This window comes from Nothoprocta perdicaria, unplaced genomic scaffold, assembly GCF_003342845.1.
Source record: "Nothoprocta perdicaria isolate Ctin4 unplaced genomic scaffold, notPer1 scaffold_69, whole genome shotgun sequence".
NCBI classification, from domain to species: Eukaryota; Metazoa; Chordata; class Aves; order Tinamiformes; family Tinamidae; genus Nothoprocta; species Nothoprocta perdicaria.
Window position 1 is genome coordinate 1,305,729 of NW_020455965.1, and position 13,520 is coordinate 1,319,248.

The 13,520-nt window shown below is 41.8% G+C and overlaps 1 protein-coding gene across 1 annotated transcript in view; it reads right to left on the reverse strand.

Moving 5' to 3' along the window:
* EVL (Enah/Vasp-like) overlaps positions 1-13,520 on the reverse strand; it is a 113,417-nt gene that overhangs the window by 53,572 nt on the left and 46,325 nt on the right. Inside the window, 2 exon segments of the mRNA XM_026050444.1 lie at positions 4,024-4,201; positions 8,557-8,725. Of these exon segments, the coding sequence (XP_025906229.1) occupies positions 4,024-4,201; positions 8,557-8,725 (347 nt within the window).

Consider the following 13,520-nt stretch of genomic DNA (forward strand, 5'->3'; position numbering starts at 1 on the left):
GGCAATGCCAAGACTGGCCAGGGACATCCTCTGCCTCAGGTAACCGATGCCAGCAATCAAGCCTGGCTTTGATTCACAGGGTGCACTCTCACAAAATGAACTATAATGGGAAATCATTTGTCATACTCATGGTCTTACTAAAGGGCACCATTAAACAAGCCTAAGCAAGATTTTGGTAACAAGCAAGCCAAGGTTATCATTCGCTGTCATTTTGCAGGTTGGTGCAGAACAAGCTCCTCATTTTCTTTTATACAGGAGAAGAGATTAGAGAGACATATAAGGGAATCAAAGTAATGAGGCATATAAACAAGATGGCAGGTAAACAACTGTGATTCAATCAGACAAGAGTCAAACCCTAAAGGAAGCACTGCACTAATTAGCATCGTTATTTTATTTTTATTCATACCTTAACTGATTTTAATTTGTTCCTAACATGATCATTAGCGTCCTTCCAAAACAACAGACTGGATCAATTTAGTCTAGTCTATTTAGTCACTGTAAGTCCAGACTATGGCTTTTATCCCACCTTTCCCAAATTCTGGGATATGAGACCGCTGGATAGGCTCCCTACCCAAGAACAATCCCAAGATTAGCAGGGGGGGGGTCAAAATGTGCCCTGGAAATGTCCCTCTTCCGAGCGCAGAGGGACCTTGCAGCGCACAGGGCTGCTGGTGCCACAGCCCTGCAGCACGGGCTGGCATTGCCCAGATGCAGCAATCCCACAGAAACGCAGCAAAGCAGCAGCACAGTACCGTAACATTTCTCAATGCTGCCTCATAACCGTATATTAATTTGGTGTGACTCATTTATTCAGAAAGCCAGCGATGCCTAGAAATTACATGGATTGCTGCCATTTTTTTCTAACTCCCCAGCTTACGCCCCATTCAGAAAGGCACACCACGGCTCTGTGAGCAGAGCGAGTTATTTCCCCAAATGTCAGTCTAGGCAGCACACACTGACTCTGCATCTGCGGAAGACACGAGGTATTCGCAGAGTTTCTGTTCCAGTCTAACATGATTAATTTTAGTCTGTACAAGTGGGAGGTACGGGGAAGGCAGAAACAGTCAGGAAAGCCAGAAACTTTATCCAGCTACTGAGAGATTAGCAGTAGCTAAACACAATCGTGGCATAGCAAGGGTATGTGAAGGAAGTGAGCAGCAGAAATTGAACGTCCTCAGAAATAGCATATCCTGAATTGTAGAGTTAGATACCTAAGGTATGCTGCACTAAGGGTGAATGTTTCGAGGAAATCATTTATTTAACCCTTAGTTTTGGGCAGAGAATTTATTTATCATGAGAATAACTATGTGTAGAAATTACGTCCTTAAAGTCAAACTCCCTCTGCAAAAGCAGCAGAACAGCTTCAGTATACTGAGGCATAGCCAAAAATGCTTTATTTTTTCTGATGACTTCTGCACAAGCAAAATGAAATCCTAGTGCAACATGCAGACAGCAGAGTGAACCGAGTGTGCAAGCAGAGGCTGTGCTTAAAAAAGCATATACAGAAATATGTGTCTGGGTGAATTTCCACTTGCACTAAGTCATGCCCACAAAAGCATTTGTGCAGTCTGAGCCCTGAAGGGCAAGTTCAGGGACAGATCTCAGCAAATACTTTGTACCTTGTGCCCGTTACGCACTTCTGCTGTCAGCTTCCATGGTGAGAGCATTGCAATGCCTGGGAATTTTATGATGACATAAAAGCCCTGAGGGAGAACACATATTTGGCATGTGCTACCATCACACGGAAGCATTGGCAAAACAATGGTTAGAGGATGAGCGCAGCCAATCCACTCGGATATTTTCATCTCCTGCCTCCCTGGTTCACGCTCCGCATCTGCTGACTTTGCCTACCTGCCTTGTGCTCTGTGCAGGAGAAAGGGAGGCAAGGACAAGCAGCCCAGCTAAACAGAAGCTGTGAATTTAGCAGGCCAAAACTAGCTGTCAAAATATTTAACACTGTTAAAATCAGCGTATTAAACTTTAGTTAAATTTCCTGCAAAAAGAAGCTTTGAGATGAAGCTCTTGATATTTAGAATCAAGAAAACTGTGAAATGTGATTTTGCTTGCAATATTATTTTTATTACTCATAAATATAATTACCATCAGTCACTTCTAAATTGTTCCTGTCCAGAACAATTAAGAAAAAAAAATCTATTTCAATTATCATATATTCTATTAAAACATAAGTAGTGCTAAACACAACTACTGTTGCCAATCTACTGCAATCTGCAACAGCCAATCTGTTGCAATCTACTCTCAGATTCATAATTTTGAATAGAAATATAAAAACAAAACTTGAATTTTTCAAAAATGATTATTTTGGGAGTTTACTTCAATGAACCAGGAAAAAAATAATAAAAGCTGAAATACTCTTAAAACTAAATTTAAACTTTTGACAACCTCAGCTTCACAGAGACGGGAAAGCTGGCAATCTTTCCAACTTTTAACTCTTTGTGTATGAGAGAAAATGGGTTGCTGAAAACTGAAAGCTTGCCAGACTTTTTTTTTTCCTAAAAATTAATGTTGGCATCTGAATGACTCAAAACATGCCTGTTTATGTGACAGTGCTAAACTTAAAAAGGAAGCTTTTCAGCATGGGCTTGATCTTATGTCTGTAAAGACAAACTGGGGGACTCCTGGAAGAAAGCCAAACTCATCACAGGAGTTAAGCCAATGACTACATCAGGCCCATATTTACACTCCCTGCAGCCGTATTTTTAGGTCATCTCACTAGGTGGTCTAGAAAGGCCGAGCAGGTATTAAAGATCTGCAGCAGCCACAGAGCTCTGCTCCCTTCAGGTACAGGCAGGAATAGGGACCGTCACCCCCATTCCCCCCAGAAGTCTCCCGCTACAGCAAAACTACAGCTGAAATCGTTCAGGCTGAAAAAGCCAGGATTCAGTCCCCAGTATTTCTGAATGCAGCAGAGAATGTAAGGCAGCTCCTGCTCTTTGATGACTTTTACTTTCATCAACTTAGTAGCATGAATGGAAATATCAAAAGAAAAAAAAATACACTACAAACACACATCTTAATACTATGCATTTGTGTTTTGAAGGAGACAAAGGTGATAGTTATTTAATGGATATTTGTGAGCTCCCAAACTGATAACACGTGGACAACAACGTGGACAGCTAGTGCTATTCTTCAGAGGGCTGTTGTAAAATGTCAGTGAGCACTTCATTGAAACTTGGAGGGCAACAAGTGATGTAGATCTTGAATCACTATTTTCAAAGGAAAATAAGGCTGTGGGTTATTTTTATCAGGAAAAGAAAACACACCACGCAATGTGAGTCTTGCTTTCTGTTCCCTATGCCCACCAGCTGCAGAGAGGCCAGGGGCACGTAACTGCGGGCAGTGCTAAATCCAAACACTGCGGACCAAAACTTTATTTAGGGCCTCTGCCGAGCTATTGCAACACACTTTCACAAAACAGTAACTTTTACCATCAACTTCAACTGCACTCAGTATAGCATTTATCAACAACACCTGCCAATACTAGTAAAGTCCAGAATTTAAGCTGTTGCATTTTATCTTGTCACATAACCAAGAAGTCACACACTTGTCTTTTAGAAAGCTGGAAGTTTTCTACAGTCATAGCTGGCACCTAATACAATGGAAACACGATATCTGCATTCTACTTCCAGAATTTCTAGGAAATGCTGCTTTCTTCTGTTATTTAAGGCCATAGTCTATCACCTTACATGCAATATAACACACAGGTGCATCCACATAAATCACTGGGGCTACCTACCTACCTGGGCATTCTCAAATATGTAAATGTTGATTTTCTATCATGAATTAAGACACCAGGAACAATTGGAAGGAAGGAGAATGAAGCCTGAAAACATGGATTGTTCCTATCACTGCAGACTTTGATCAGAAGATTGTCTACCAAGGACCAACTTTTTCTTTATCATAATGTGTTTTAGATGGATGTACGATCCAGCACAACTGCACCTGGTGATACAAACATCATAAAATGGCAGAGATTAACATAGAGCACGGTGGTTTCTAGATTACCTCCATCCTGGGAATTCATGATATTCAGAGCAAACAGCATTGCATTGGAGAACGTGGTAGCCTCTTCTTTGCTTGCAAAATTCAAGCCATAGACCTGCCGTGCGTCGCGCCATTGATGAAAGGTAGGTGTTGCTTGATTGTATTTCAGTCCTTTCACAATTGAATAATTAATCACTACCTGTGATTTGAAAGACAGAAAGGGAAGGTTAAAAATAGCTCTCTTTTCATTGTGAAAAGAAGCTCAGTTAATCTGGCAATGCAGTTCATGCAGTGAATCCACAGACGGTTGCACCGTGAAGCAGTGCGAGTTTTGATGATGGAAGACACCAATCAGAGTGGGGAGGTTTACAACAGCCTCAGGAACTTGCAGGCTAGTTTTGCAAAATCTACGACGTGCTCATGTTTTCTACAGTACCTCCACACCATACAGCTGTGCACATATTGTGGGCAGATGTCACGAGTCAGTGCCAGCAGCTGTTGCCATCTTTCGACGGAGGATCACAGTTCTGGCACAGTTGCCAGAAAGACTGAGTTGTTGGCGCTGTCCTTCCCCTCGAGGAGATAAATGTGTGACTCATTGCACCGGTTTTTGCTTTTTCCTCTTCCCCTGCACCTGATCACCAGCATATCTTTACATGCTGAGAAAGTTCTCATCTAAAATCAGATAGGGATGACAAAGTGCTTCCTCTCCCCCCACCTCCCTAGCTGTACGTGCTAATTTCCAGTCAATGGGTGTCTGTAGCAGAAGGGTGTTTCTGTGCAATTTGATTTAATCTGCTAAATACAGTGTTTGCCCTTGGCAGGGCACAATACATACTAAGGTACACAGCACACCTGGGAGCAAACCAGAGACCTCCAACGCTGAAAGCATAAGCAGCTCTAGCCCAAAGCAGAGAGGCCGGACCTGTTGGCCACAGCATTGGAAAGCTGGACAGGCAGATCCAGGGAGAACACTCCAGGATACCCAGCTTTCGGGTGCTCATGGTAGGGAGTTGTGATGTGAATTTAAGAAACAAAATCCTCTCAGAAGGGTTCCTAAATCTATCCTCATAAAAAGGCACAGTGCAGTTGAAAGAGGGTGACTAGGAAATGGGGGTGCCCTTGCAATCAGCTGGCAGAGCTGGCAGCTGGAGGAAACTGGGAGAGAGAAACCCAAGATTATGAGCAGGGTAAGACTGAAATTTATCACCCAGGTACAGCAAATATGGCTCCGAGTCTCCTAGACCTACAGAGTTATTTTGGCCTTAGTTTTACTAAGTGCAGGAACCTGCTTTGTTTTCAGTATGTGAGCCCACCGAGTGTAACCTTCCACCACAGCCTTTTACACAAGTCCTTTGCCAGAGCAGCCTGATGGCCACCGGCTCATGGGAACCAGAGAGGCCTGTGCTTGGCCTTGGAGGGATGGCAGCAGGGACAGCAGGAAGGGAACAGGGAGCTGAGATGCTGCCCGTCTCCACCAGCCTCAGCAGAGCTGAGAGAAAATAACTCGGGGTGTTTCAGCGAGGCAACATGCTGCCCACCAGTGCCAAAGGCCTCAACACTGCCAATGGCCAGGACTCCTCCAAAACATGTCAGTTATGGTGTAGCTGCTCTAAACTGCCACATTTCAGGCCAGATTTTGCAGTCCTCTAAGCAGGCCCAAACCCGACTGACTTGAATGTGTTAGAGCGGTAGTAAATTATAGCCCTTTAATTTCAACAGACATATGGTTGGGTTTGTGCCACGGGGATGTTGTCACTATTTTCACTACTGGCTTGGGCTCAGACTTGCCAAGTTCCCTCTTCCCAGGCCGGGTTGTCACCGCAGGGACACCCAAATCCCCCGGGGGCGTGAGCCATGGCGCAGCGCGCGCTCCTCGCCGCTGTCTGCCCCACGCACGCATGTCAGCTCTGAGATCACGCCGAGTGAAACCACTCCAAATCATCACTCTAAGTCCTCAGCTGACGATGAGCAAGGCGGGAAGCTGTTCCCTGCCAGCTGGGCCACTGCGGAGCTGATGCCAGGCCCCTTTCCGCCTCTGCGAAGCTCTCACGTGCGGTCTGAGCTGACACGTTTTGCTTCACCTCTGCAGCAGGCTTCACACGTTCCCCCTCGTGAGGGCCTGCGCCGCAGCCGAGCTGACACGTTACAGCAGTGAGGAAAAGTGCCTGCCCGTGACTCCCCGGCCACGCACTGGAAGGAAAGGAAGGCTGCGTGGGAACATGAATGCTAGTGACGTCAGGTGATTAAACACTGATCTGGGCAGAGCTCTAAAACCACCATGGCATCTGTGGCTACTTCAAAGCTGCAAAAAGCAACTCGTGTGTTTCTGAGGATTACTGATCAAGCCAGCACAAGTCCTTGCTAACGTGCACATCTCTGCAGGGTGGTTTATTCAGTGCCAGCCTTTCACTCAACCCTGCCGCACGTGGAGAGCATGTCTCCCAGGCTCAAAAAGGGCATCGGGGGCTGAGGACCACGCTGCAGCGCTGAGCATGGCAGCGAAGCCCTCCCAATCCACAAACCCCATTCCTCTCTTTATAGTTCCAATCAGCTGGGTGCAAAACAAACATCAAAAAGATAAGAAGCCTAGGAAGAGGTTATCATAAAACTGAAATACATGCAGCAATAACATGCTAGAAAATGAAAAGTAGCTAGAGAAAGACAATGAAAGGAGCTATGAAAGACGCAAGAGAAAAGAGAAAAAAAGATGAAAAAGAAAGTGGCGGTGATTAGAGCTGTCATACAAAGCAACAAAAATTAAAAGGAAAACATAAAAGGCCGACAAGGGTGAAGTCATGAAGATTACCATGCCAAGCATGTAATGAAAGTTAAAACATTTCTATATGGTATTATCATGTTACATATTTTCAGTTAGTTTCTCAGCCATTTGAAATCTGTGTAGCATCATCTACCTCATTATATGCTCTTAGTCCTTTTTAGGAAAAATGGCCATTTACTAAAAAAAGGCATTTTTATTTAAATTTATCTTTGTTCTTGTTAGATGCAAATACTCAGCAAGTCTAAAAAGCTTAAGACTCCACATGAGAATGATAGAAAGTATATTAAAAACCAAATCTGCAACTTTCAGAATATTTTTACTAAAATACTACACTATCTTGGATTTGCTTCATTCATAATACTAGATTTTTCTTTTTTTCTGTAATCATGTTTAAAAACAGTATTTTCTTTTAGACAGCTCTAAGCAACTAAGGCAATCTGTACTTTTTTTTGTGGGAGGATTTTTAGTCTTCAGACCCTGGAAAAATAGCTTCTTATAACTGTTTCCCTCTGAAGTCGGTTGCTTTTGGGTGATGTGCATTCTCTTCATAAGTAACAACATTTACAAGCAAATATAATGTTAAAGTTAATGCACAATTAAAAAAAATATAGGTTAAGATTCAAAATTTCAAATAATTCTACCCTTTAAATGGTACATTCTGATCAAGAGGGAGCTTCAGCATGTGTATATATGCATAGTTCAGGAGACTTTGCTGGTGAGTTTTATACCAGGTGAGGTTTACACCAGTTGTTTAGCTGCAGCATAGATCATACTCACCTGAAACCATTTTCATTCACCTCAGGGCTAGCTCAAATCCCCAGCTGTCACCATGGCCTCTTCCAGACCCATAGTGATTTTCACAGCTGACTAAGCAACCACTGCTCTTTAATTACTTGACTAATATGTTGTATTTTTTTAAAAGGCATAAATTAATTCATATATTGCCTCTGCTGTCTACTGAGGATAAAAAGAGAGGCAAAAGATAATGCAGGTGGTTCAGAAGCACACTGCATATAGCTGAAAGCCAATGGGCTAAAGAAGAAAACCTGCTTCTATTCAGATTTTCCTTTTTCAAACTCATGAGAGCCATACGGACAGTGCATAAAAGGCATATTAACATCTCCATGAAGCAGCTCAGTTTTGAAAGGGGCTCCACGAGGCAGCAGCTCTGTGCACAGACGCCCCAAACTCTTAAACCCCTCATTGCTGGTGAGAACAGCCCCAATTATGCAAATCCCCCCCTAGCTCCACTAATGCCCAAGAGGGCCCACAGACTCAGGCCAGAATAAATCAGATCAGAGCACGCACCTCTGGGTTTTAAAATGCATTATGAGGAACTAGTTGCTTATCATGGCAAGGTAACTATCACACTTTATGGAATGGGCAATGGAGAGTGATTTATATTTTTATTTTTTTATCTACATATAATACTAAAAATGAACAAGAGGTAGTTTAAGGAAAGCTGAGAGTAAACCTGCAGTGCAAAAGAAGATTCGTTTCACAAGCGAAAAAGAGGGGGAAAAAGACTGTATTAAATTCACCCTTGGCGATTACCAAAGTTCTTTATACAACTAAAGAACAAATAAACAGTAAAAAATGGTGCTACAATCTGCACCCAAAAGAACACAGAAAATCAGAATGAACGGAGTAAACAGAAACTAACAGGCAGGTTGCAGAGAGCAGGAGACTTTGCTTGACTACATTAGCAATACAACTGATGGCATCAGAGAGATCAAAGGTTAATTCACAGGAAACTTAACACAGTTACTCACTTGTTGATCTTGCAGTTTAACTCCAACTACTCTGAAGGTGTTAGTGGCAATGTTGTGGTATATGTTGATCCTGCTGAATCCCTGCTGTCCAGGTTTGATTGGCACCCATTTCTTACTAGTATCGTCATAGACCATGACTGAAGCCCGGGCTTGGCAAATACTCTGTTCACTGGAAAACAAACACAACGCAAGCAGAAAAAAACAGTGAATTTGCTAGCTACTACCAGACAAGGCATGAACAGGAAAAGGCAACAACAGAAATTATCAAAAGCCATTTAAAATGTGTATCTCATAATAAGACTACTAGTCCTTTCAACACAAGACACTTAACAGTCTGCTTGTTAAATTAAAGCTTGTACTTACATATTCATACACTTAAATAATCTCCATTATGCTGCTGTTTTGAGCTGATAATCTATTTTATATCCAAATATTATCAGGCCCTAAGGAATAAATTGCATCACACACATTTTATGAAAACTATCCAACTGTATGAATGCTCCATTTATTTTATGTACCTATTGGCAAGAAAAGCCTTTCACACTGGTATGAAAACTTAGTAATATTTTATAGCTTAGTGACAAAATAAACATGACATGAAAAGCTCAGCCACACATTTAAAATTGGAAGCAAGCAGATCTTGAACCAAAAGCCATGTTGGGTAAACTGAACAAATCAATTACGTTAATCCAACTAACGTCTAATACTCAGACCTGGTGACACACTTAGAAGTCCAAGAATACTCATACATAACACACAAGAACTTTTTTTTAATTCCATCATCAGAGCAAAGAAAGTGGAAAATCATAAATTCACTAATTTTTGTATCTTTAAGTGCTGTTATATTACCTGTTATTTCCACATGACATTAATATATAACTATTTTTATCCTGCAGAGCCACAGAAATTTGTAATTTCTTTACATCTTGTTCTCATATTAGTGATCAATGTATTAGTATACTAGACAAACTGCACACATCCAGATTCATGTTAATTTGCAGCTTTTATATGGAGGGAAAAAAAAAAAGGCAAATACAGTTGAGGTCAATATAGAACACCACTTGGTGTTTTTAGAAAGCCAGTTAGGATTTTGATCCTCTCTATTCTAAATTCACAGCAGCACTCCTTATACAAAAGGAAATAAGGACTCTTCAAGAAGGAAAAGTAAATCTTCCAAACTTCGGAGATTTGATCTTTGAACATAGCAGTGACTTCCTACAGAAAAACAGTGCAAGACACAGCTAAATAAAATTGCTATGGTTTGCATCTTCCATAAACCTTAAATTCAAGACCATCCTTTACCTATAGGCTTATACGCTTTTATACATACCTCTTTTTCTTAGTCCACATTATATTAAGTAATTTTCAACAGTGCAGTATCAAGCGAAACCTGCTTGGCACACCACTCTCTTTTCCCCCCTCATTGCATACACTCCTTTGCTTTGGTTTTGTCTCAGTAATGTCTCATTTTCACACCAAAATATGAGAAACTCCTCAGTGGAGCTAAACCATATCACTGCATTGCCACTACCTAATTACACCCCTTGTAAATTATAGCAACTGTTAAGAAACTAAAGCTGTTCAATCTCATCATTGTCATCCTTTTAATGAAAAGGCAACACACTACTGTGAGTATTGAGAGGATCTTGATAGATTACAGCAGGAAATTTCAATCTTTCCCAATTCTTGGATCTCAAAAGATTATTTCTGAGGCAGATGCACACCACATTTTAAATTAAAGCCTACTGACACTTGGCTTGCTTCATCAGTCACTGCACAGAGCCCTCCAAGAGTCTACAAACTTGCTCTAGGCCTTGGGCAACAGCCTGAAGGGTTTGCAGAGGGAAAAGTGGCACTTGGCATACATCTCTGTAAGAACAAAGCAAGAAAATTCAGAACAAGTTATATTTCTTATATATTTTTATTGCATACCATGGAAACCATTACTAGAGCATATGGGAAATATATTTGGAGCAGCCTGAAAGACTAAACATCATTTTATTTATACATTTCAGGATTTATAAAAACAAGTCTTCTACCAGTTGCTGTTGTTTTGTTCCGTGAGACAGGCACTGTCTTACGATTTTTCTGTTGTACCACAAAGCGTTAGAAATCTCTAGTCAGTGCATTTCAGAATGACACACTTGTTGTTTAGCAGTTTCTTAAATCATTGGGCACATATGAAGCAACCATAAAACTTACATTGCTTAAGAATTTCTTCCAAAAATCCCTTTATCCCTGATGGGATCTTTATCCCTGATGCAGATAGAAAGAACAGTGGAGACAGGGAGACGGCTTCTTCCCTTCTCCTTTTGCTTTCTACCTCCTCCCCGACACTTTCTTTCTGTTTTCCAACACACAATTGCATGTAAAAGCACCAGGGGATACCCGTATCTGGCCAAACCAAAAGCTCAGAGCTTGTAACCACTTGGGATTTGTTCTGTAGCAACTCAGCACCAGCACATCAAGAACAGACCTCGAAGCGCAATGCATCTGTTCCCAGCAGACAAGTGTTAATAATTTCTCCATGGTATCAGAAGAGGGTATGCATCTTTACTGATGTATATCCAGGAAATACCGGTGAATTACTTATTCTAAAGTAAACTGGTGTCTTGTGGCATATCTCCTACAGCTGTAGTCCGAGATTTGAATTCAGTCCAGTGTGCCTGTGCCTAGACCTCTGTGAGAGCGAGAGCCACACCAGACAGGCAGTGAGTCCTCCAAACGATCTGGACAGCACTCACCCTGTCTGGTTTCAAAGATGGAGAGAAAGGGAAAGAAATACATCAGCAAAAAGAAAAAAACAAAAGCAAGCACCTTGGATTTTCCTTGCCATGGGGACGTAGAAAGGCTAAAAACAGTCTACAGTTGTGCAGCTGGGTGCTGCTCCCCTACCTGCATCTATTCCCAGCTGCAGGTGCAGAGTTGCTGGAAAGTGACAGGCTGCCTGGAGCCACAGGTGTCCCTAGCCTGGAGAACCAGGAACCCACTCGGGAGAGTCAAGGAAGACAGTTATGCAGGGTTCCTTAATTAGTTAAATGTAATTCAGTGATCTTTATTTACAACAAAGACAGTGGCACCTCATCATATTGAACGAGGGCCAAATCTTGGCACTACTTTTAATATCACATCCGTATTCCAATGTATATGGCAACTTTGCTGTCAAGAGCCGCAGGGGGAAAAAAAAACCAACACTAAAATCCCTTGATGGAAATACAGATGTAGGCCCCTGGAGCAATATTTAATGCATGACATCCAATTGTCACTGTAACATAAAACAACACATCAAGCTCAATTCCTGCTCTGCCTGCAGTCAATGGAAGTTTTTCATCATTCATTTAAATGGAAACAGGATTAAGCCTGTTATCTGGCCTCCAGTGAAATAACAGAAAGGAACATAAAACAAGCACGAGGGGTATCCTTTCCTGCAAAGCACTTCATCAATCTTTCAAAGTCTAAAAGGCCTCCAGGGACCCTTTTCTAGCCGACTGTCTCACCCTACATGGAGGTGTAGCTCTTTATGCCTGAAGACTCTGTACTCATCCTACCCACAAAAATGACAACTATCCCAGCACCACATTAAGGGGCTTCCATGCAAATGGTTCAGAAAACATTTGATCCAGCTCTTATAAAGGTCAAAGAGAATCTCTCTGTTATACTCTGTGGATTACGTTGCTTTAAATGTAAATCAAATAACTTTGGTTTCACAAAGCTCCAGCAAAATCTTCTCTTATTCTGTGGAACATGCACCACTGAGACTTATGTCAACTACGCATATCAGGTAATAAAAGTGGTTTTAGTCACACTGTTGCGCATACTCAATATTCTTTCTCCATGAGAAATGTCAAATGAGAAATGACCCAAGTCAAAACTGTAGCTTCAAGAACTTGCCCTGTTTTCCTAAGAATATACATAAGTTATTGAAAACGGATATATGCTGGAGTAGATTCAGCAAGTTTCACACATCATTCCAAACATTACTAATTCCCTCACTCATTTTTTAAGTTATGTTAATATGCAAGCTGTCAGACTTCTTTTATCTGACTGGGTTTCCACTATAGATAATTATACAAAAGGTAAAAATTCCATCCGTCATGGAGAGGTCTTAATTCCAAAGTAGTTCAGGTTCCACAAGAGCACTGCCACGCATACACTCTTAAGATCAAAACCAATGTGCTGTAGCACGCTGAAAGGCCGTTTTGAGACATCTTATTTACACTGAGGAGGAAAGCAGGAATCTGCTGAGGTACCCCAGGCATCTGCATCCTAATACCATTCCTTATCCCATCCAAAAGCGTTTTCTCCTAAGTGTTCCTCATCTATGGTGAACTTCTGCAACAGGACCACTTGCTCACTTGAAGGTAGAACCCATGTGCTTAACTGCGTAGATAAGCACGTATCTGCATAGCTAGAAGCAGACTAGGAAATCCTTGACAGCTGGTTCCTAATATCCAGCGTCCATCACTGAGATTTAGACTGCTTCAGTCCAGCAAATTCTATGCTTATGCAAAATCTCTGAGTTCTGTCTGAAGTGGGTCTCCAAATCCAATTTCTTAGCCTTGTAACACTTTTTATTAAAAAAAAATGACAAATACAAACAAACAAACAAAAACCCACAAAACCTTGCTGCTGATACTATTTGCTTTACTTTATGTAGTCCATTTCTACCAACTCTGTTCTGACTTGTCCTTTTCTGCCTTTGTCTTTACTGCAGTGCGAGTTACCTAATTTGCAGCCAACCCTTCCCGAAGTGGCCTTGTTCCAGGGAGGGCTGGACGGGGTGCTTGGCCCAGCAATACACACATGCTGCACCCTTCCTACATTGCTAGCTCCAGTGTCAACAGCATTCCCATCCCCAAGTGAGTCACTTCAAGCTTAGTCTTGAAAGTACAAAGTACATTTAAAAGCACAGAGACTACTGCATTTGGATAAAGCTAGAGAGAGGCGAGGTAACTCCCCAGCCA